The 23196-nt window shown below is 35.9% G+C and overlaps 1 protein-coding gene across 2 annotated transcripts; it reads left to right on the forward strand.

Moving 5' to 3' along the window:
• Positions 1-654: 654 nt before the first annotated feature.
• On the forward strand, positions 655-23172 carry abcb5 (ATP-binding cassette, sub-family B (MDR/TAP), member 5). Of its 2 annotated transcripts, XM_077209190.1 has the most exons (30): positions 895-1059; positions 2076-2151; positions 2420-2531; positions 3616-3679; positions 3811-3961; positions 4201-4285; positions 4456-4647; positions 4767-4938; positions 6450-6574; positions 6734-6911; positions 6993-7106; positions 7199-7309; positions 11345-11470; positions 11663-11866; positions 12726-12896; positions 13302-13463; positions 14636-14851; positions 14938-15087; positions 15293-15397; positions 15948-16025; positions 16149-16232; positions 17033-17236; positions 17364-17464; positions 19536-19676; positions 19777-19933; positions 20079-20276; positions 20378-20584; positions 21592-21738; positions 22132-22803; positions 22871-23172. In XM_077209190.1, exons 2-29 carry the CDS (start codon positions 2100-2102, stop codon positions 22330-22332), a joined length of 4008 nt encoding a protein of 1335 aa, XP_077065305.1. In that variant the 5' UTR covers positions 895-1059; positions 2076-2099; the 3' UTR covers positions 22333-22803; positions 22871-23172. The 2 variants fall into 2 exon arrangements, with proteins under 2 accessions (XP_077065306.1, XP_077065305.1); XM_077209191.1 differs by having other exon boundaries at positions 655-1059; positions 22132-23172.
• Positions 23173-23196: the final 24 nt, after the last annotated feature.

Consider the following 23196-nt stretch of genomic DNA (forward strand, 5'->3'; position numbering starts at 1 on the left):
TATAAAAATATTTATCTCCTATTTTGTTTGATTGACAAAGACAGATAATCTGCAGGTGTATTTTTTGTTTTTTTTTTACCTCAGATTTCTCACACATCTCCACGGGGCCAAATAAGTCAAGCTCAGTCCTTCAGTCATTTTGACTTGGTGTGCTATATATTTTGGTCAGTTTTTGAGTAGCCTATTGCAGATTATCAAACATCCTAAAACACTACACTGCAATACAAACAATACAAGCATTATATAGCAATTACTGGTACACTGTATATAGTGTCTAAGGGAAATTATCAGCTGAATGTTCAGAATCTGGATCAGAATGTTAATGATAATGTTGATGACAAACAGACACACCCGCCATTAATTATTATTAATTATACTACTAAACTTTATTTAAAATGTAAGCCAAGGCTTAGTAAATACAACATGAAGTTTGTGCTGACGAACTTTTCCCCACTTACTCTAATGAAGTGTGACATTACATCAAACAGAATTGCAAGTATTATGACAGTATTCCAACAGGTTTGACGAACTCTCCCCTCCTCTCCCATTGGTCGAGCAAACAGCAAATCCCGCCCCCAGACTCACGCCATTGGTTGCTCTGGTGAGGATGCTCAAACCAGCAGAACAATTGTTTGAAAACGCTCACAAAACGTTGAAAACGTTTGTAGAGCCTATAAAGGGCATATAAAATGTGGATAGGAAAAAGTAATTCGTCGAAAGAAATAACACTTTTTATGAACACTGATGAACGCGCACCATAGCAGAAATCATTGAAGGCAACTGAAAAATAGGCTACCCTACTAAAAACAGGTTTTTCTGCAATCTTTAATTCTTATGAGGAACAAAGTTCGTACCTTTTTATCAGTTCTTCATTTTTTCATATAACCCAGATTTGTCCGCTATAAGGTCAAAAGTCACAGTTTTCCTTTGCACGCCCACATTTTTCGTCAGGACGAGGCGTGTCCAGGTAGAACAACGCGCTATAAAATATCATGTCACAGAGTCTCCTTTACCTTCATATTGTATGTCCGTTTGGAGCATTTGCGATCACCACATGGGGTAAGCCAAAAAATAAAATTATTTATATATTATAGCCTATGCTTTTTTGCGTAGTGTAGTTAGCCTACTTATGGTAAATATTACAAACCATGACAATATTATATTTTCTATATAGAAATGTGTATAGGCTATGGGTGACAGTTAACGTTTTGAAATTAAAATTATTATTATTTTTTTGTAGTTTGTGTAGCCTTTTTTATGTTATGCATTTCCGATCATAACATTTCATATTTTAATTTTAGCCTACTACACTTCCGTTTATAACTGGTTAGGTAACGTGGAGGCGGGATTATTGATAAATTGTATAACACTAACATGCTAGATAATAACAGTAAAGAAAAAGGGTTTAGAAAAGGGTAAAGAAAATAATATTCGTTTTATGAGTATTTACAGGTCCTGTAGCCTATTTATAAGAATATTTTAGGGAAATAATATCATTTTCCTGTAATAAATCTGTTATTTGCACAATTACCATTTTTTCATCCTCTCTCCGCATTGAATAAAATACATTATTAGGCTACATTTTTGAAAATAGGTTCTTCAGTTGTTGTTGTTGTTTTGCAACGCTTCTTGTGTTGCCTTTAAGGTTCTTTGCACTCTCAGAAAAAAAGGTTGCAATAGGGTTCTATATAGAACCACAAGGTTCTTGAGTCAATTTTAAAGAGCACTTTATGCCAAAAATTTTCTATAATTATAAATGTCTTAAATGATTACATAATACTTTTGTGTTTAACTAAACGAAATTAATTAATTAAAACTAAATCCAAAAAAAAGATCCCATGGGAATCCACCTGAAAGAACCATTTTAGGTTCCATATAATCTTTTCTTCTAAGAGTGTGGAGATTTAAAAACGTTTAGGTTCCTCAGATGAGGCTTTGATTTTGAGGTTCTTAAAACACCAGTACAATGATTGTTTTCTGGAAAAAAAATAACCAAATCAATTATTTTAGAAGATTTACCTGTGACACCACACAATGTGTACCACCTTATGAACCCGACTGTTCTCTCTATCTAGCAACACAAACACTGTGCAATCACAATGAAAGAAGAGCCAAACGGTCAATTGACAGACCCTCCACCTTCCTTGCATGGTGTGTTCCCTGTACACTTCACATTTTATATTTACATTAATTCATTTGGCAAACACTTTTTTCCAAACCGACTTACAATTGTGAAAACCTCACTTGTTATAAGAGCCAACGATATTTGTAGTAAGCAATGGCAGTACTAATATTATATCTACATAGATAGTCTAATTTGTAAAGTGCTGGATCATTTAGAATTAATAATTTAGATTCTGCAGACACCTTAGACTTGCCCCACCTGTTCCTCAAGTAAACATAAACCCCTTTTCTGCAGAGGTGATACCTGAGGGCTTCGTCAACCTAGCTTACACCCAGGATGAGAAACCTCAGGAAGACACGCCAAAGGAGGAGTCCTCTGCCAAATCAAAGGGCAAAGGCCTTTTCAGGTAGAAACAGATTTTTTTTTTGTGAGAAAGCATTTGTCTAAAAAAAAGAAAAACTGGGCGTATTTGATTTTTTCAGATTAATTAAAAAGTAGATTAATTGATCAAATAAAGAAACATGTAAGACGATTTCAGAAATTAACTAGATCCTTAGGGGGGTTAATAATGCGTTTGTGTAAGAAAAATATCCATATTTAAAACTTTATAAAGTAAAAAAAACGTTTTAAACGTTTAATGTTTAGAACAAACGCATCGCTTCGCTTCAGAAGACCTTTATTAACCCCCCGGAGCAGTGTGGAGCACTTTTATGGACTTCACAACAGAAACGGCCATTCACTGACATTATAAAGCTTGAAAAAGCCAGTATATTTTTTAAACGAACTCCGGATTTTAGATGGCATATTGAAGTTCATCAGTTTTCTAAGGAAGTATTGCTGTTGTGCCTTCTTGACCAATTCATTGGTATTTAATGTCCAATAATGGAAAAATAACAAAAATAAATCTAAATCTAAAAGGTTTTTATAAGCATTTTGTGGTATATCCAAAATGTTCAAGAAAAATTTGTGCTTGTGTTGTATCCTTCAAATTTCTCTTTGCTATTGTCGCCAGCTTACTTTTTTATGTCAGTATGCTCTGGAAAACCACAGGATTTAAAAACATCTGAATTAATACTTCTTAAATCAAAACTATTAAATACTTCTAATAGTCAGATAATATTTTATTAATTTATTTTGGCTGTAGTATACAATGCAAATTACAATTGTTTAATAAAAAGAAAAACATGATTTCCAGGCTTTTATTTTACTCACATAATGTATTGGTCTTTAAAAAAAGACCAGTTTGCATCAAGTTTGTCAACCCATGGTCTGACATTTTATTTCATATCCTGTATTCTATTCTATTCTGTTTAAGGTTTAGACACCGAAGTGATTGTATTAATAAGTAATTAATTCAGTTAAAGTATTTGGATGACTGTGCCCCTCGATATGGCTTCATAAAGGTAAAAAATGCCCAGAATGAAAAAAAAAGTGCTGTAAAACTAGAGGGCTTTTTCTCATTTGTACTATTTCTTGTTCTGTTTAAATAGCAAAAAGGAAAATAAGCCCAAACCGAAGAAAGAGCCGGTGAAAACAGTTGGATTTTTTCAGCTGGTAAGAATGTGCATCTCTTCTACATCACATAATTCATTTGTAGCTTTGTTAAGCAGTGATGTAAGATGCGATGATAAGCCCTGAGAACAGAAGTCATGCGTTTGACTCATATGTTTGTTGTTGGCTTGCAGTTTCGTTATGCCACCTGTCTGGAGGTTCTGCTAATGCTGATCGGCCTGCTGTGTGCAGCTGCACATGGCGTTGCATTGCCTCTCATGTGCGTGGTGTTCGGACAAATGACTGACAGCTTTGTGATGAGCGGGCAGCAATTTAATATGACAGGTAGCCTATATTTAATAGTACAACACCCATAGTTTTGAAAGATAAGGAAACATCAATGTGAACGAATGACATTAGTCCTTCTCATATATTTGAAAGTCTGTCAGTATGGACTGATTTGAGTTGCTAATGTAAACTTTACCCTTAGTGTTACAGTTCAGCAATCATTTCATAAATATTTACTTGAATGAAGTGGTCTGGAACTACTGGTTTCAAGAAATGTTTCTGCTAAATGTTTGCAGGCAACTCCATTGCAAACTTGAACATTACCAACTCAACATGTTTGGCAGGTTCCCCTGAAATAGGCATTGAAGAAAAAATGACAAAGTGAGTGAGTGACAAAGTGCCTTCTGGTGTCAGAGTCATTGTTATTATTTGACAATGAAGTTTCTTAATTATTATTAACATCAGTCTCTAAGTTTTGACTGTCCGTATCTTCTACCTTTGATTCACTTCTTTGTTGATCTTTAACTTAAGCCGGAGGTTTGTTTACACAGATATGCTTATTACTTTGTTGCGATCGGGGCTGCGGTTCTGGTCCTTGGAACATTCCAGGTAATGCTTTTCCTGCTAACTGCTGCGAAGCAAACAAAGAGGATCCGGGAGAAGTACTTTCATGCCATCCTCCACCAGCAGATGTCATGGTTCGACATGCATCCGATCGGAGAGCTGAACATTAGACTTACGGAGTAAGTGAAGTGCAACCATGTTTCAGACTCTTGTTTCTGTCACCTGATATGTTTTTGGGTTACATTTCAGGTGTTTAATCTCAAAATGTATGGATCTCCTTTTCTCCCTCCCAACGCAGTGATATAAACACAATCAACGATGGCCTCGGGGACAAGATCTGTGTGTTTGTACAGTTCTTCTGCACATTTCTTACTGGTTTCATCATTGGTTTCATCTACGGTTGGAAGCTGACGCTGGTCATTCTTGCCGTCAGTCCCCTCTTAGCGGGATCAGCTGCTGTTTGGTCTAAAGTGTGTAAACTCCTTGTTTTTCTTTTTTGTTGTTGTTGGGTTTTTTTTTTAGATCAAATGGTTTCATGAAATAACCTATACACAATGTATATTATACCCTATACACAATATATTGTATACAAACCTTATATTTTATGATATATACATATAGCCTGTGTGTGTGTGTGTGTGTGTGTGTGTGTGTGTGTGTGTGTGTGTGTGTGTGTGTGTGTGTGTGTGTGTGTGTGTGTGTGTGTGTGTGTGTGTGTGTGTGTGTGTGTGTGTGTGTGTGTGTGTGTGTGTGATAATCATTTTGTTTGGCTTCAGTACATCACTAACAAACTGTATATATGTTAGTACACAGCAATGATGTTTCGGTACAGCAAGTGGGGAGAAAACTAAACATAAAATGGCCTTTTCTCCTTTTTTAAAGCAGTTGTTTACTGAAAAAATGTGTCTCTGTCTTTAAATTCATTCAATTATAATGAAACATTTCTTAAGAATAAACTAAATCTATCTCTGCAAATGCTGTAAACTAGGGAGCCCTTGCACATTAGGCTAAAGGTTACAATTAACAACAGATCCCAAACTATTGAATTCAGTTGCTGTTTATTTTTAGATATAATAATCAACGCTAAAATAACAAATTGTATGCAAACATGTAAATTGCACATACAGAAGTTTTTGCATTCTCAATCTAATTATAAAATTATGTTTCTACTCCAATTCGTTGATGAAATACGTAATCATTTATTTTACAAAGTGGCTGTCATAACTTGTTTTCATGACAGACTTAAACATCACAATAGATGATGAATATTTAGGCTAAAATAGTTCATAGCTATATTATGCAAAATTCTCCTCTCCAGTTCATTTCTGTGTGTGTGTGTGTGTGGACTCTGAATGACTCTACTTAGCATATTGTTTATGTCTTTGATGTCTTTCCGCGTTTGAAACACTGATTGAGCGATTACACGAGATATGATCAGTACGGTGTAGCCTACTGTATCTTTCAACATACTTTCAGATCAGATGTTCATTCTTCATTGACGTCTATTTTGATCGCATTCACTCGCGCTCAGTTCTGCCACTTGAGGCGCCGTAGCGATCTGTCGCGCGCCACATCAAAGAGCGACAAAACAGCATTTAGCCTATTGTTTGAATTTCGTGATCAAATTATCAGAATTTGAAAGATGATACTTTGTTTCTTATCGAAAGTAACAAAACACAGAGAGTTTTGCGAGTATTGGTGGTTAAGATGGTTAGACACGTAGGCTAACGAAGATTCGCGGTGCGAACATGTCATGTAGGTTATAATATTTTATTTCAATAATTCATATTTTTATAAATGTAATTATTTGATGTGGCTTCAGTACAAATACAAATGTACGCCAATTTTGGTAACTCTATCAAGTTAAATGGATAGTTCACCCAAAAATGAAACTTTTTGAGTCAACTATCCCTTTAAGTTGTAGAGCCCAAAATAATATTTTACTTTTCTGTCATAACTTACTGAATCTGTTTTCCTACAGATTCTTGCCACCTTGACCAGTAAGGAGCTTTCAGCGTATGCTAAAGCTGGAGCAGTAGCTGAAGAGATTCTGGTCGCTATCAGGACTGTTGTGGCATTTAATGGACAGAAGAAAGCAGTGGAAAAGTGAGCACATTCTGTACCTTTCACTCTTCAAGTTCACAACTAATTTGTCACTTAAATGTGAGAGATAAGATTGGGTCTTCTTAATGTGAAGAATGCGACCAAACTTTTGTGTGTACAGAGTGACAGTTTTCTATGACTGAACTATTTTCTGTATTTTAGGTATGAGAAAAACTTGGTGGATGCAAAGAACTTTGGGGTAAAGAAAGCTATAACCACTAATGTGGCCATGGGGTTTACACAGTTTGTTATATTTGGCACCTATGCACTGGCATTTTGGTATGGAACAAAACTGTCTGTGGACGAACCAGAGAATTACACCATCGGAAGGGTCATCACTGTACGTTTTTTTAAAGAATTTATCTGTTTCTGAATAAAGCTACAGCAGGAGACATTTCTTAATAGTTACTTTTGTCCTCAGGTTTTCTTCTCTGTGATGATTGGCTCATTCTCTCTAGGTCAAGGAGCTCCAAACTTGGAGAGCATCGCCAAGGCCCGGGGTGCGGCCTATGAGGTCTACAAAACAATTGACATGGTACAAACTTTCAGTCTGTGTTCGTTCTTCATAATAAAGTTATTTTTTTATTATATGTATGCCCATATTGTTATTCTGGATGACTGTTGCAGCCTCGTCCCATTGACAGCAGTTCAAAAGAAGGTCACAAACCAGACCATGTGAAAGGAGATATTGAATTCAAGAACATCAACTTCAGCTATCCCTCCAGAAAAAATGTGAAGGTACAGCAGCATATTTTCCCACCTGTTAGGAATTGTATCAGTCATGCTGTACATTATGTCTGTTGAAATTAAAATTATCTTTTTTTTTATTATTATTATTTTTGGATTAACTTGAATGAGGGATTTTATAATTATGTTATGGCTGATAACCAATAAATGGCTTTATTAAAATTAGATACTATTTTTGTCTACATAAAAATAAAATGTTAAAACTCAAAATAAGATAAGTAGGAAATTGGATATTCATTTTGAGATTTGCTAAAGATTACTTTTAAAGTGTTAATAAATGACTTCTAAAATGTTACCAAAATTATTAAAAGTTTAGGGTCCAATTCTCACAATTAACTAGTTGCTTATTAGCATGTATATTACTAGGATGTTGGCTGTTTATTCGGCAAGGCAAGGCAAGTTTATATATATAGCGCATTTCATACACAATGGTAATTCAAAATGCTTTACATAGAAGAAATTAAAATAATCAAAAGAAATCAGAATAATTAAAACAGTTTAGAATAAAAGATAAAATACAGGAATAATCAAAAGAAATCAGAATAATTAAAATATAAAATAAAAAACAGTACAATCAGTCGGACGAACAGTGGCACAGTGCTCATTGAGTAAATGCACAGTTAAACAGATGTGTTTTGAGTCTGGATTTGAATGTGACTACTGTAGGAGCACATCTGATCTCTTCTGGAAGCTGGTTCCAGCTGTGGCTGGCATAGTAGCTAAAAGCAGACTCACCATGCTTAGAGTGAACCCTTGGTATTTCTAGCTGATGTGATCCTAATGATCTGAGTGATCTGTTGGGTTTATATTCAATGAGCATGTCTGCAATGTATTGAGGTCCTAGGCCATTGAATGATTTATATACCAGTAATAATACTTTAAAATCAATCCTATATGTAACTGGCAGCCAGTGTAAAGACCTGAGGATGTGATATGTTCATATTTTCTGGTTCTGCTCAGAATCCTCGCTGCAGCGTTCTGTATGAGCGGCAACTGTCTTATGGTCTTTTTGGGAAGGCCAGTGAGGAGTCCATTACAATAATCAACCCTGCTGGTGATGAAAGCATGCACAAGTTTCTCTAAGTCTTGACTGGAAACAAAGCATCTAATTCTTGCAATATTTTTCAGGTGATAGTATGCTGATTTAGTTATTACTTTGACATGACTACTGAAACTAAGGTCTGACTCTAGAGACACACCCAGATTCCTGACTTGATTTTTAGTTGTTTGCCCCTAGACTGAAGGTATGCGTTCACCTTGAGAACTTCATCTTTGTTTCCAAACGCAATGACTTCAGTTTTGTCTTTGTTTAACTGAAGAAAGTGTTGGCACATCCAATTGTTTACTTCATCAATGCATTGGAACAGAGAGTTAATGGGGCTGTAATCGTTAGGTGATAGGGCTAAGTAGAGCTGTGTGTCGTCTGCATAGCTGTGGTAAGCGATTTGGTTATTTCTCATTATTTGGCTCATTGGGAGCATGTACAGGTTGAATCGGAGTTATGCAAAAATTGAGCCTTGAGGGACTCCGCATGTCATGGGTGTCCACTCAGACTTATGATCTCCAATACTCACATAATAACCTCTCCCTCCTAACTATGACCTGAACCATTTTAGGACTATCCCAGAAAGCCCAACCCAGTTTTCCAGCCTGTCAAGAAGTATGTTGTGATCGACAGTGTCAAATGCAGCACTGAGGTCGAGTAGTACCAGCACTGATAATTTGCTTGTATCAGTATTTAAGCGAATATCGTTTATTATCTTTATGAGCGCTGTCTCTGTGCTGTGATGCGGTCGGAAACCAGATTGAAAATGGTCAAAGTATCGATTTGAGCTTAAGAATTTGTTCAGCTGATTGAAGACAACTTTTTCAATGATCTTGCCTATGAAAGGAAGATTGAAGATCGGTCTATAGTTGTTTAATATGGTCTTATCCAGATTGCTCTTTTTCAGGAGGGGCTTGACAACTGCAGTTTTCAAGGAGTTTGGAAAACTCCCAGAGAAAAGTGAGGCATTTACCACTTCTAGGAGATCTGCTTCTAAGCTGTGTAACACATTTTTGAAAAAAGATGTTGGAAGTGCGTCAAGGGCGCAGGTTGATGTTTTAAGGTGCTGTACGGTTTCTTCCAAAATTTTGCCATCAATTTCTTCGAAATCAGACATAGTGACTACTTTCTCCTGCTGTTGTCTGATCTGCCTGACCCCAGCGCAATTCAAGGATGAGCTGATCATCTTTCTGATATTATTGATTTTCTCAGAGAAGAAGAAAGCAAACTCACTGCACTTTCTCACTGAGAGCATTTCACTGGGAATCTGGCTCGGTGGGTTTGTCAGTCTCTCTACAGTAGCAAAAAGAGTGTGCGTGTTGTTTATATTGCTGTTTATAATATTCGAGAAGAAAGTCTGTCTAGCTTTGCCTAGTTCCATATTGAAAGCGTGGAGGCTGTCTTTGTAGATGTTATAATGGACTAAGTTTTGTCTTCCGCCACATGCGCTCTGCTTTTCTGCATTGTCTTTTCATATTTTGCACTGCTGTTGAGTTTCTCCAAGGTGCTTTTTGTCTGCCATTCTTCTTCGTGACTTTCACAGGAGCAATATCATCAATTACACTCTTAACTTTTGAGTTAAAAGAATCAAGGAGAAAATCAACAGAGTCAGCAGATATGCTTGGTGTTAAAGATATAGCCTTCATAAATAGTACACTAGTGTTCTCATTTTAGCATCTCTTCTTGACAGACACGGTTCTAGCTTCAATGGCAGGAGAGATCAATATATCAAAGAAAATACAGAAATGATCAGACAGTGCTACATCCTTAATAACAATTGATGAAATGTTTAGACCCTTACTGATAAGTAAATCTAGAGTGTGTCCACGATTATGTGTGGGTCCATGTACATGCTGAGTCAGATCAAAAGTTTTTAAAACAGTTTTGATTTCTTTTCCCATATTGGTTTCTGCACTATGTGAATGTTAAAATCTCCAGCAAGGACATAACAGTCAAACTCTGAGGAAATTGTTGATAACAGTTCTGTAAAGTCCTCAGCAAAGGCTGGAGAGTATTTAGGAGGCCTGTAAACAATGATAATTAAAATGCGTGGAGCACCTTTTAACACAATACCCAGATATTCGAAAGATGGGTAATTCCCAAATGATATTTGCTTACATTGATAGACATCTTTTAAGAGAGCACCTAACCCCCCTACTCTCCTAACAGCTCTGCAGACACTCATAAAAGTAAAGTTAGGAGGGGCTGTTTCATTGAGGACTGTTGCACTGCAGCTGTCTTCTAACCAAGTTCCATTTAGCAACATAAAATCCAGGTTGTATGTGGTTATTAAGTCGTTGACTAGAAGTGATTTATTTTTAAGTGAGCGGATGTTTAAAAGTGCTAACTTAACAGTCTTACATTTACATTTATTCATTTAGCTGACGCTTTTATCCAAAGCGACTTACAATTGCTATATGTGAGAGGTCGCACGCCTCTGGAGCAACTAGGGGTTAAGTGCCTTGCTCAGGGACACATTGGTGTCTCACAGTGGATTCAAACCCAGGTCTCTCAAACCAAAGGCCACCAAAGGTCTTACTTTTTGTCCCCACAGCAATCTTAGTTTGTCGTTTAATAGGCACCAGATTAGATGGGTTTGCTGTATGGCTTTTGAAGGCCTTAGACTTTCTATCATGTAATCGAACAGCAATAGTATTAGTACGTATAAACCACATATTAATGCCTTATTCTGCATGACCATATTCTACATCCCACAATCCTACCCAATACCTAAACTTAACAAATAGCAAACTATTAATAAGCAGTAATTAGGAGTTATTTGAGGAAAAAGTCATAGTTAATAGGTACTTAATAGTAAGAATTGGACCATAAACTAAAATGTGGCCATCCTTTTTTCTATCGATCAATATTGATACATTTTATGTCTGTAAAATTGACTTATTATTGATATGGTGATGATATATTGTACAGACGTAGAAATGGTGACATACTGATGACTGATACAATGTGTCCCATCGCAGATTCTACAGGGAGTGAATCTGAAAGTGCCTCATGGAAAGACCATTGCTTTGGTTGGAGCCAGTGGCTGTGGGAAAAGCACAACAATTCAGCTTCTGCAGCGGTTCTATGACCCGGATTCAGGGGAGGTAACACTGATATGCCCAAAGAATCTTCTAATGAGCAACCATAAATCATTCTCAGTAAATCATTTCACCGCTCAGTAAAAGCTGCATTCCTTCAATACTTCACCTCATACAAAATATGTTGTCATTCAGATTACTCACGATCTTTCAGGAATGAAGAACTGAGTAGTTTATGAAATGTGTACGGTTGTGCAGGTGACTCTGGATGGTAATAATATCCGTTCTCTAAATGTGTGCTGGCTGAGGGAGAACATGGGTATCGTGAGTCAGGAGCCTGTTCTTTTCGGAACCACCATCGCAGAGAATATACGCTACGGCAGAGAAGACGCCACTGATGCGGATATTGAACGAGCCATTAGAGAGGCCAATGCCTACGATTTCATTTCCAAACTACCAGATGTGAGTAGTGTCAAATTTTTATTTAAAAGGTTTTGACTAAAGTTATTTTAAATTGCAGAACCAAAGTTTTCATTATGAAGTCAATAAATTACAGTGTCTAAGAAATCGAAATGCATAATATATCAGCACCATATTTGTTAATATAAAAAAAATTTAAATGGATATTTAATTTTGCATACACAGTTCCCCTATTTTTACATTTAGATCATCTAATGCCCCCTTAAAGTTAATCTTACAAAAAAAAAATTAATAACATATTGATATATAATCTACAAATGTACATTTGTCATATGGTGGGATGCCTAAATTTAGTGTTTAATTTTTTAATTTAGACAAAATAGACTTTTAATATTGGCAATTTATCAGTTCTTGGCCATAACTTGAAATTAATTATCTGCTTCCCTTAGGTGAACGTGATTTCACTAAGTAGAAAATGTTCCTGGATCAACATCTTTGTTGATCCTGGAACAACATTCCAAACAACCAATCAGATATGAGGAACAAATGTACAGTTTATGTGAAGTTTAGACTTACAATCAGCTTTAGGTGTTTCTAAATCAGTGTAATTCACCTGTCATTTCCCTCTGGTTTTAGGGATAACTTATGGGTAGGGTTAGGTTTAGAGGTAGAGATAAGGTTAGGACCTAATTTTCAGACAGGAATGTTTTTCCAGGACCAACAAAATGTGTTTGTCTTACTTGGCAAAATCACGGTGACCGCTTAGGGATTAGGCCAGAATTTCAAATGGGTGGATCTCTATTTTGAAATTAGCATTTTTACACTGTATGTGCACTACACTAGTTGTGTTTAGTCTGAAAAGGGGTTAAATGTTTAAAAAAAATGTTTTTCTCTGAGATAGAAGCTAAATACCATGGTTGGCGAGAGGGGGGCTCAACTGAGCGGGGGCCAAAAGCAGAGGATCGCTATTGCTCGAGCTCTCGTCAAAAACCCCAAAATCCTCCTGCTGGACGAAGCCACATCAGCCCTGGACACACAGAGCGAGTCCATCGTTCAGGCAGCTTTAGACAAGGTAATGCAAAACAGTTCTTTCTGTGACGTGCAGGAAGGACATTTGCATGAGTACTGGAAAATATATATAGCTGCAGCTGCTAATAGGAATATCTTTTATTACAGTTTTTGGTATGGTAACAAAGTTTGGTAACACTTTATTTTACAGTGTCCATGTTACATATGTTACATGTACTTACCATAGTAATAACAGTAAACTATGCATAATTACTTGCAACTAACCCTAAACCAAATCCTAATCTTACCTTAACTCTATAGTAAGTGCATGTAGTTAATTAATAATACTCAGCACTTGAATGCATAATTACACTGTAACAATGTCACTTTAAAATAAAGTGTAACCCAAACCAACAAAACTGCAACACTGCAGTAAACAAGCGATAAATAATTGTGTGTTGTTTCTTAGGCCAGAGCAGGACGAACTACCATTGTGATTGCACACCGCCTTTCAACTATTCGTTCAGCGGATATAATTGCAGGATTCAGCGACGGCAAAGTGGTGGAACAGGGCAGTCACAGAGAACTCATGGCCAAAAAAGGAGTGTACTATTCTCTCGTAATGCAACAGGTACATGTATGTCTCTCTACATGGGAACTATCTGATGGTGGGACAGGACAGAACCGACTTTATGAATTTCTCTGCAGTTGTTGCCTAAATCTGTTTTTTCAAACTTAATACTTTTAGCAATATTCTTACTGTTTTATTTTGCTTGCTAAACAAGAAACCATGAAATGAATCACCTTTATTTTATTCTATTGACAGCCCGTATTTGTAACAGTAATGCCAGTAAGAAAGAATACACTTTTTTTATTATTTTTTATTATTACTTGAAAGATTTAACATCTTATATTATTCTTATAGTTAGTAGAATTTTCTTTTTCAACAAATATTAATTATATATTTATATAATAATTATATGTAATTATGATATAAAATGATATAAGATGTAACTACCTTTCAGAAGTTTGAGGTCAGTAATGTTTAATGCTTTTTAAAGTCTCGTCTGCTCACCACGGCTGCATTTGTTTGATCAAAAAAAGTAATATGGCAGTTTTAAAAAAAATCTATTTTAATATAATGTCGACATTAATTTATCCCTGTGACGGCAAAGCTTTTTCTAAGCATTGAAAAACAGCAATGATTTGAAATAGAAATCTTTGGTAACATTATGAATTTCTTTACTTTCACTTTTGATCAATTTAATGCAACCTTTCTGAATACAAATTTTACTTTCTGTAAAAAAAAATCACAGATCTCAAACTTTTAAATAATATTGTGTGTGTGTGTGTGTGTGTGTGTGTGTGTGTGTGTGTGTGTGTGTGTGTGTGTGTGTGTGTGTGTGTGTGTGTGTGTGTGTGTGTGTGTGTGTGTGTGTGTGTGTGAGTGTGTGCCATGACAATATAAAAGTGTGTTGTTTGCAGTGCCATGACAATATAAAAGTGTGTGTGTGTTGTTTGCAGTGCCATGACTATATAAAAGTGCGTGTGTGTGTGTGTGTTGTTTGCAGTGCCATGACAATATAAAAGACGATTATAATGGAAACAATATTACCATTATAATATCACACTTAATAAATAGCCTATGCTACACAGTATACACAAGTCTTTATATGTAAAAATGTAGAAAACAATTCTCCCTGAAAACTCTGAATCCTTTAAGGAAGGTCTTTCACAAGAGAGCATCATATTTGGGTTTCTTTGGCATAACGTTTTTTTTTTTCTATTGATTTACATGAACAGACCTCAGACAGACCAAGTGAAGATCTTGATGCCAATGAAGATGATATTCTGGATGTTTCTGAGGGAGACACCGGTGAGGAATTTTCTGACACAGAGATTCCCGAAGGAGGAGAGGAAATGAAAATGGAGAGTGGAACCCTTAGAAGAAGCTTAAGACGTGGCAGTGAGAGACGGTCCTCGAGAAAGAAGAGCAAGAAATCCAAAAAAGACAAAAAGGTACATACTCCACAATCTCCGCTGCTTTGATGCTATTGAGAGTTCATAAATGGAGTAATTGGATGATGTTAAAAATTCTCTTGTAGGAAATGGAAAAAGTTCCAGAAATTCCTTTCACTAAAATTCTGGCTCTGAACAAGCCGGAATGGCCTTACCTGCTGGTGGGCATTCTGGCCAGCCTTGTGGGTGGAGCTGTTTATCCCTGTGTAGCCATTCTGTTTGCCAAAATTATTGGTGTGAGTGTCCTTTGTCTTTATTCATAAATCTGAATAAAAATCTCTATTGTGTATATTTTTGCTTCCTGCTCATCTCCCCATGATTATTTTAAAATAATTGATATAAAAATTGTGAATTGTACATTATATTAGTCCCATAAGCACATAGCATTTATAATGAGTTAACTAGGATGTTCAATTCTAATAGAACCTCATTCGTTTTTAGGTGTTTGCAGAGGTCGACCCTGAGGTAAAGCGACAGAAGACCATGATGTTTTCGCTCTTCTTTCTGTTAACTGGAGCAGTGGCCTTTATCACTTATTTCTTCCAGGTGAGATTTTGTTGGGTTATTAGTAGCGTTCGCTAGCATTTCCATTGCTTTATACTTGGGGTTAGTGGTTAGCTTAGTACTAAACTTAGACATCCTTCATATTAGTATTAACCAACCAGAAAACCTTACAACCACCTAACCTTAATGAAGGCAACTTTTGCACATGCAAGCACAACATTTAAATCTTGTGTGTAAATGGGTTCAGCAAGAATTTTACAATGTTTTTGAAAGAAGTTCTCTTATACTCATCAAGGCTGCATTTATTGGATGTAAAATAGAAACACACACACACACAGAGAGAGAGAGAGAGAGAGAGAGAGAGATACATAGATAGATAGATAGAGAGAGAGAGAGAGAGAGAGAGAGATAGATAGATAGATAGAGAGACAGTAGTAGTCTGTGACAGAAAGTAGTCTTTGATAATGTCTAAATATACATGCAAATGTAGTGTAGAATAAAAGCAAATTATTGTTCTTTAAAACACTGTTCTCAAAATGATACTGTTTTACTATTTTTCCAGTTTCACATCTGTTGCTTTTTTCTCTTCTAGGGCTTCATGTTTGGTAAATCTGGGGAGCTTCTAACCATGAGGTTGAGAAGGCAGGCTTTCAACGCCATGATACGACAGGTACAGCACATTTCCTGCTTCTATCACTCATTACTATATACTAGTAATGCAGTTGAGAGCTAATCTGGCACAAACAAATGGCTATTGAAATGATGGGGTCCTCAAGCCTGTTTCTCTTAACAGGAGATTGCCTGGTTTGATGACAACAACAATGCAGTGGGAGTCCTGACCACTAAATTAGCCACAGATGCGTCTCTGGTTAAAGGGGTGAGTGGAACACAGTGATTTGCCATCAGAACCAGTAATTAAGCTTTCACTGTGGATGCAGCCTGTGTTTTTGGCTGTGGTTCATTACATCCATCTCTTTAAACCGTTATAGGCCTGGCTGAATCTGTTTCTCAGTCGTATTTATGTGAGAGCTAATCCATTTGACTACGGCTTCTGGTATTAATAGTGCAACTATTTAAATTCACAGGTACACTGCCATTCAAAAGTTTAGGGTCTAATATTTTTAATTTTTTGTTTCTTTAAAGAAGTCTTTCCAAGGTTACGTTTATTTGATCAAAAACACAGTAAAATAAATATAATTTATTCCTGTGAGCAAAAGCTGAATTTTCAGCATCATTACTCATCAGTCTTCAGTGTCACATGATCCTTCAGAAATCAGTCTAATATGATGATTTGGTGCTCAAGAAACATTCCTTCAAGTTACACTTTATTTAATTGGTCCCCGTTAGACATTCTACAAACTATAAGTAACTTACTGTAAGAGTAGGAATGACAGTTATTTGACATGAAGTTGCTTATAAGTTACTTAACTCTCACTAGAGTATCAGTAGGTTAGGTTTCGGGTTAGTAGAATAAGTTGGGTAGTTGCAAAGTTATTTATAGTCAGTAGAATGTCTTAAGTGGACCATCGGAATAAAGTGTTACCATTTCTTCTTCTTATAAATGTTGAAAACAGTTGTGGTGCTTTATATTTTTGTGGCAATCAGATTCTTTAGTATAAGATCCGATGTCCAAATAGCTTGTTAAGTTGTGTAGTGTCTTATTTGTTTCATTTCTAGGCAGCAGGATCCAGATTAGGACTAGCCACAAACACTATCTGTGCTCTTGGCATCGCTGTCATTGTGGCGTTTATCCATAGCTGGCAGCTCACCTTGCTTATCCTTGCCTGTGTCCCCTTCCTCACGGGGGCAAATTTCATCCAGATGAGAGCCATGGCAGGACACACCACTAAAGACCAGAGTGCCCTGGAGATGTCTGGCAAGGTACGGTACTCTGGTCATTGACCCTTTTTTTTGGTTTTGTTTAAGAACAGTGATTCAATTTATTCTGTAAATGATTACGTAAGATGAAATGGTTGCTTATGGTATCTTTTCCAACTCTTCTGCTCAGATATCCACAGAAACTGTTGAGAACTTCAAGACGGTCGTCGCGTTAACCCGTGAAGATGTCTTCTTCCGAAAGTTTATTGACAGCCTGCACAAGCCATATCGGTAAAATAATTTTTTAAGACTAAAATACTAAATCCCCTTAAAGGTACAATATGTAAGAATTCTGCAGTAAAATATTCAAAAACCACTAGGCCAATGTTATATATTTTGTTTAGTTGATTACTTACAATGTCCCAAATATTTCCAACTATTTGTAAATCGTGAGAAAACTGCGATTTTAACCAAGGAAATGGGACGTGTGAGCAGGGGTGAGGAGTCGCCGGTCAATGACGTCATATCCGCGTTACCCTCGGTTTCCGCCAGGTTTGACCTTGCACTGCCATAGTAACCATGGCGACAGTTGGGACAACTGGGTTATGCCCGTTATGCCTAGCATGACACTCACGCTGTTGTTGTTTTATTTAAACATTATGGACCATGGCAAGCAGACTTTGAGACAAAAAAATGACTAAAACGAAGATCAACATCTTTCGAGATGCCGAGAGCTCCACGTCCGCGACTAACTTCGACTTGACAGAGACGCGAGTGTTGCATGTACTTTATTAGACAGGTGAGCAAATGTACATAAAACTAATCAATGTTATTTAGTTCAACATGAAATGTTAAAATATATGATCTGTATGTTATTCTAATGTTGATCTAGCTTAGTTAGTCTCATACAGCCAACAAACAACCTAACTAGCAACATTCAACACACTCAAATGCAGTTTAGTGTGATAGTGTAACTGTTAGAGCAAGTGAACAGCGCTGCGTTACCTTAAGTTTAATTCATCTAATAAACTGACCTGTGTGAGTATTAATTCAGCACTAGCGTGTAGTTTGGTAGAATGAAATGTCCTTATTCCTTTATATCCGCGGGACTCGCGGTGTGTGGCGCTGGTATACGTCTAGCAATCGCGCCCTGCTTCATACCACAGTCATGTTAAAAACATCAGTCACTCAATGTAGTCACTCATCTATAAAAGATCCATCAGCTTGACGACAAGATCCATAATTCAGCTTAATGTGGAATATACCTCATCAAATTACGCCTTTGTTATTGTAAGAGGTTAGCGACCCCTGGTGGCGAAAAATTCTGCATATTGTACCTTTAATACAGGGGTTTTCAAACTGAAGTCCAGGACCACAAGGATGTGCTAGAGGGCCCATGGAGAATTTTAGGCAAAATATAAAAGATAAAATGTTTTACAAGCAGTGTTGTTTTACCCTAGTTTTGTTAATATTTATAATTAATATTATTAAGTTCTCATGTTAATTTTAGTTTAATTTCGTTATGAGTTTTTATTTATTTCAAGTTAATAACTTTAGTGTTTCAACTTAAACTTATTTCAGCTTATTGCCAAGGCAACATTTCAAATAATCCCATTTTCAACTAATATTTATATTGTATTTCAGCTTTATTTCAATTAACAGAAATGTTTTAATATATTTCGTTTTAGTTAACGATAATAACTATCATAATAGGGTTAGCTAAAATGTTAAATTAAATGTTTTTTTTTTATATTTGTGTGAAAAGATACAAATGTATATATAATAAATATTTACTTTATTTTAAAAATATTTTTATGTTTAATACATATTTTTATATTTAATTGATATATTTAATAGTTTGTCTTGACTAGAGGTAAAGTCTGATTATTTAATTTTGAAAATCTTAATATTTAACTCATGCATTATAATCAGTCTTTGTACATGAAAATATATAAATACACACACACACACACACACACACACACACACATATATATATATATATTTAACAGGGTAGTAAAAATGACAAAAGCACAACAAAATTGCTGAAACAAATACGAAAATATAAAATATATTTTAAAATATAAAAATTGAAGATGAAAATATGAAGATGAAAGCTAATTTAATATGTTAATAAATACAATAATTGTATATAAATAATACTAAAATAACACTGCTCACAAGAGTATCATTTTTATATTTGTGGGTGTAGGCAAAACCTTTTTTTTTTAAATCTCGAAAATTACAAATGGCTATTTTTATGTGATGGCAAAACTTTGAAAATCCCTGCCTTAACACACGCTCAGTCAACATTAAATCTGATACAGCCAAATCTTACAAAAAGCAATATGTGATATTTCAGATCTAGCTTGTGTAAAGCACCCATCTACGGAATCACATTTGCCCTCGCACAAGCCATTCCTTACCTGGTCAATGCTGCAATCTTCCGCTTTGGAGCCTGGCTTATTGCACGCTGTTACACAGAATATGAAAATGTTTTCCTGTAAGTACAGTTTGTATGAAGGATCAAATTTTTTTTTATAAAAATATTCAACTTTATACATACTTTATACCATGTTGCTGTGTTGATTCCTCCTCCCCAGGGTATTTTCTGTGATTGTCTTTGCTGCGATGAACATTGGCCAGTCCTCATCATTCGCTCCTGACTTTGCCAAAGCCAAAGCAGCAGCTGGGAGGATCTTACTGTTGCTAGAGAAAAAACCAGCCATTGATATCTATGATGAGTCTGGAGACCGACCAGTAAGTGTGAAATTCTAGAGTTTGTAGCATGAAGCTCTCAGAAGAATTTAATTTAATTTAATTTAATTTAATTTAATTTAAAAAAATAATAATAATATTCTTTGTCCCTTTTAAAAAAATAAATAAATTATTTTCTTTTTTTCAGACAAATTTTTCAGGGCATGTTGAATTCCGAGAGGTACAATTCTCCTATCCAACCCGTCAGAATGTGAAAGTCCTACAGGGCCTGAATGTAGCAGTGTTTCAGGGACAGACTCTGGCCCTGGTGGGCAGCAGTGGCTGTGGCAAGAGCACCACCATTCAGCTTCTAGAACGTTTCTACGACCCCGCGGCAGGCCAAGTGGTGAGTTCACCGGGTGGTTGTTTTGTGCCTAGTGGTCTAAACCATTATTTTAGCTCAAGTGATCAATTTATGCCTGATTTTTTTTTTTGCATGTTGCACAGTTTGTAGATGGTAATGACACCAAAAATGTGAACCTGGCATGGCTGCGCAATCAGATGGGGCTGGTGTCTCAGGAGCCCATCCTGTTTGACTGCACCATTGCTGAGAACATTCAGTATGGAGACAATAGCCGTGACGTCACCCAGGAGGAGATCGAGGAAGCTGCGAAGAAGGCCAACATACATAATTTTATCCTTGGCCTCCCAGAGGTATGCATAATGTCTTCATTAATGTGTGTGTGTGTGTGTGTGTGTGTGTGTGTGTGTGTGTGTGTGTGTGTGTGTGTGTGTGTGTGTGTGTGTGTGTGTGTGTGTGTGTGTGTGTGTGTGTGTGTGTGTGTGTGTGTGTGTGTGTTTAGCTTTATAAACAAGTTCACTACACTTTATTTGATCAAAATACATTAAAAACGGTAATATTGAGAAATGTTATTACCTTTTAAAATAATTTAAAATGCAATTTATTCCTTTGATGGTAAAGCTGAATTTTCAGCATCATTACTCCAGTCTTCAGTTTCACATGATCCTTCATAAATCATTCAAGTATGATGATTTGCTTCTCAAGAAACATTTCTTATTATTTACCAATGTTGAAAACAGTTGTTCTGCTTAATATTTTCATGGGAGTTTTTTATTTCAGGATTGTTTGGTGAATAGAATATTCAAAAGAGGATCATTTATTTATAATATTATTATTAGAACATTTATAACTGTCTTTACTGTCACTTTTGATGAATTTAATGCATTCTTTCTGAAAAAAAGTATTCATTTCTTTAAAAAAATGAACGGCAGTTTATATTGGTGACACTTTACAATGAAAAATACTTCTAAAGCAATTATTTATTTTCAATATTTTAACATTTACTAATACATTATTAAAAATGAAAGGTTGCATTTGTTAATATTGTTTAATGGACCTAAACTTACATGATCTAACAATGAACAGTTGTATTTTTATTAACTAACATTAACAAAGATTAAGAAATTCTATAAAACATGTGTGTGTGTTAGTTTTAGTTAAAGCAATGTTATTTAATTTTAGTGAATGCATTAACTAAAGTTAAATATTGGGACCTTATTGTAAAGTGTTACTATTATATTATATTATATTATATTATATTATATTATATTATATTATATTATATTATATTATGCCCAATGCCATCAATAAAACTGTGTTTTCATCATCTAGCCTATATACATATGTAATATCCCTTCAGAAATACAACACTCGAGTTGGAGATAAAGGGGCTCAGCTGTCTGGAGGACAGAAGCAAAGGATAGCCATTGCTCGAGCTCTGGTCCGCAAGCCCAAAGTTCTGCTTCTGGACGAGGCCACGTCAGCCCTCGACACAGAGAGCGAGAAGGTTTGTAACACATGTATAGGCTGTCGCAAAAATATTTAAGAGTATGTCATTATCAAGTTCATTTGATTTGGTCAAAACTGTTCCCTTTTTCACTGTAAGACTATATGAACTTCTGTCTTGAACCAACAGATGGCACTTTTGCTAGTTTGAACTTTTGCTTCTGTTGCTTTTAGGGAATGCCTTGAAAATCAGATTTACACTACACACCTGCGTTTTATTGTCTTATCACATTTAGAAAAGGAAACAAAAGAAGATCAAACCTATGAATCAAGTCAAGAGATTTCATAGTGCTGCTTTAAATATGCATTTACTATTATGTGCTCTTCATAGTAAATGTATGTGTACCAAAAAAACAAAAAGGTTTTGACCACTTCTTTCTTTCCCGCTTTACAGATTGTGCAGAAGGCTCTTGATGACGCTCGGCTTGGCCGCACATGTATCGTCATTGCCCACCGCTTGACCACTATTCAGAACGCTGACATCATTGTGGTGGTTCAGAATGGCAAGGTGATTGAGCAGGGAACACATGCCCAACTCATGACCAAACAAGGGGCTTACTGTGCTCTGGTGAATGCACAAGTATCTGCTCACTAACTTCAACTCCCTCTGATTTAATCTAGTGTTTGTATTATCTAAAATGAAAGGCACAGATAAATTATTAAATGGTGCAGTTAATCTTACATTTAAATTTAAATTTAAACAGGTGTTGTCTGAGTGATTTTAAGAAGCTTACTATCAAAATCTGCTCAATATTATTTGAAAAACAGCATTTAAATATTTAAACTCTGACATGTGGGTGGCCAGACATTTATAGGAGAAACAAAACAAAAAATCTGGGTTCTTTGTTACTTGCTTTTTGTTACTTTGTTACAGCTCATTGAACAGATATTCTTATATCAAACGAGAAAGATGTTGTATATCTATAGATTTATTTTTCTCAATTTTTATACACAAATATTTATTGTACATAAAACAATGCAAGGTAAAACTCCCTTGACACTTTTACCCCAATAGGCAATTGCAACACTTTTACCTAATATTTTGCTGGTTGTATGAGTTTGTACAGTAGGCATAAACCCTTTGTACAGTAGGCATAAACCCTTTGTACAGTAGGCATAAACCCTTTGTACAGTAGGCATAAACCCTTTGTACAGTAGGCATAAACCCTTTGTACAGTAGGCATAAACCCTTTGAATGTGAATATTGGTTTTCTGCGCATTGCACAAGTGTTTAGTTTATGACCTCATCAGCGCGTGAGGGCGCTCGTGCTCGTGGATTGAGCCTCCAACATGTTGGACCTTTTTCCCCCACACCGGCTAACTTCTCTCGCACAGAAACGGCTACTTTATTCTTGTATTGTGTCTGATATGTAGGCCTACTGTTTATTGTTAGGATTATTTTTTCCGATTTTTTAATAAAAGCAATTATCAATAATTCTCTGCTGCCGTTCCTTCCTCT

Source organism: Siphateles boraxobius, unplaced genomic scaffold (assembly GCF_051911475.1).
Source record: "Siphateles boraxobius isolate OS27281-9 unplaced genomic scaffold, OSU_SipBor_1 12, whole genome shotgun sequence".
NCBI lineage: Eukaryota > Metazoa > Chordata > Actinopteri > Cypriniformes > Leuciscidae > Siphateles > Siphateles boraxobius.

Coding starts and splice junctions, on each gene's coding strand:
- abcb5 (XM_077209191.1), top strand. CDS start 2,100: ATGAAAGAAGAGCCAAACGGTCAATTGACAGACCCTCCACCTTCCTTG. Junction 12,897..13,301: donor TTCAGGCAGCTTTAGACAAG/GTAATGCAAAAC, acceptor GTTGTTTCTTAG/GCCAGAGCAGGACGAACTAC. Junction 14,852..14,937: donor AATCCAAAAAAGACAAAAAG/GTACATACTCCA, acceptor ATTCTCTTGTAG/GAAATGGAAAAAGTTCCAGA.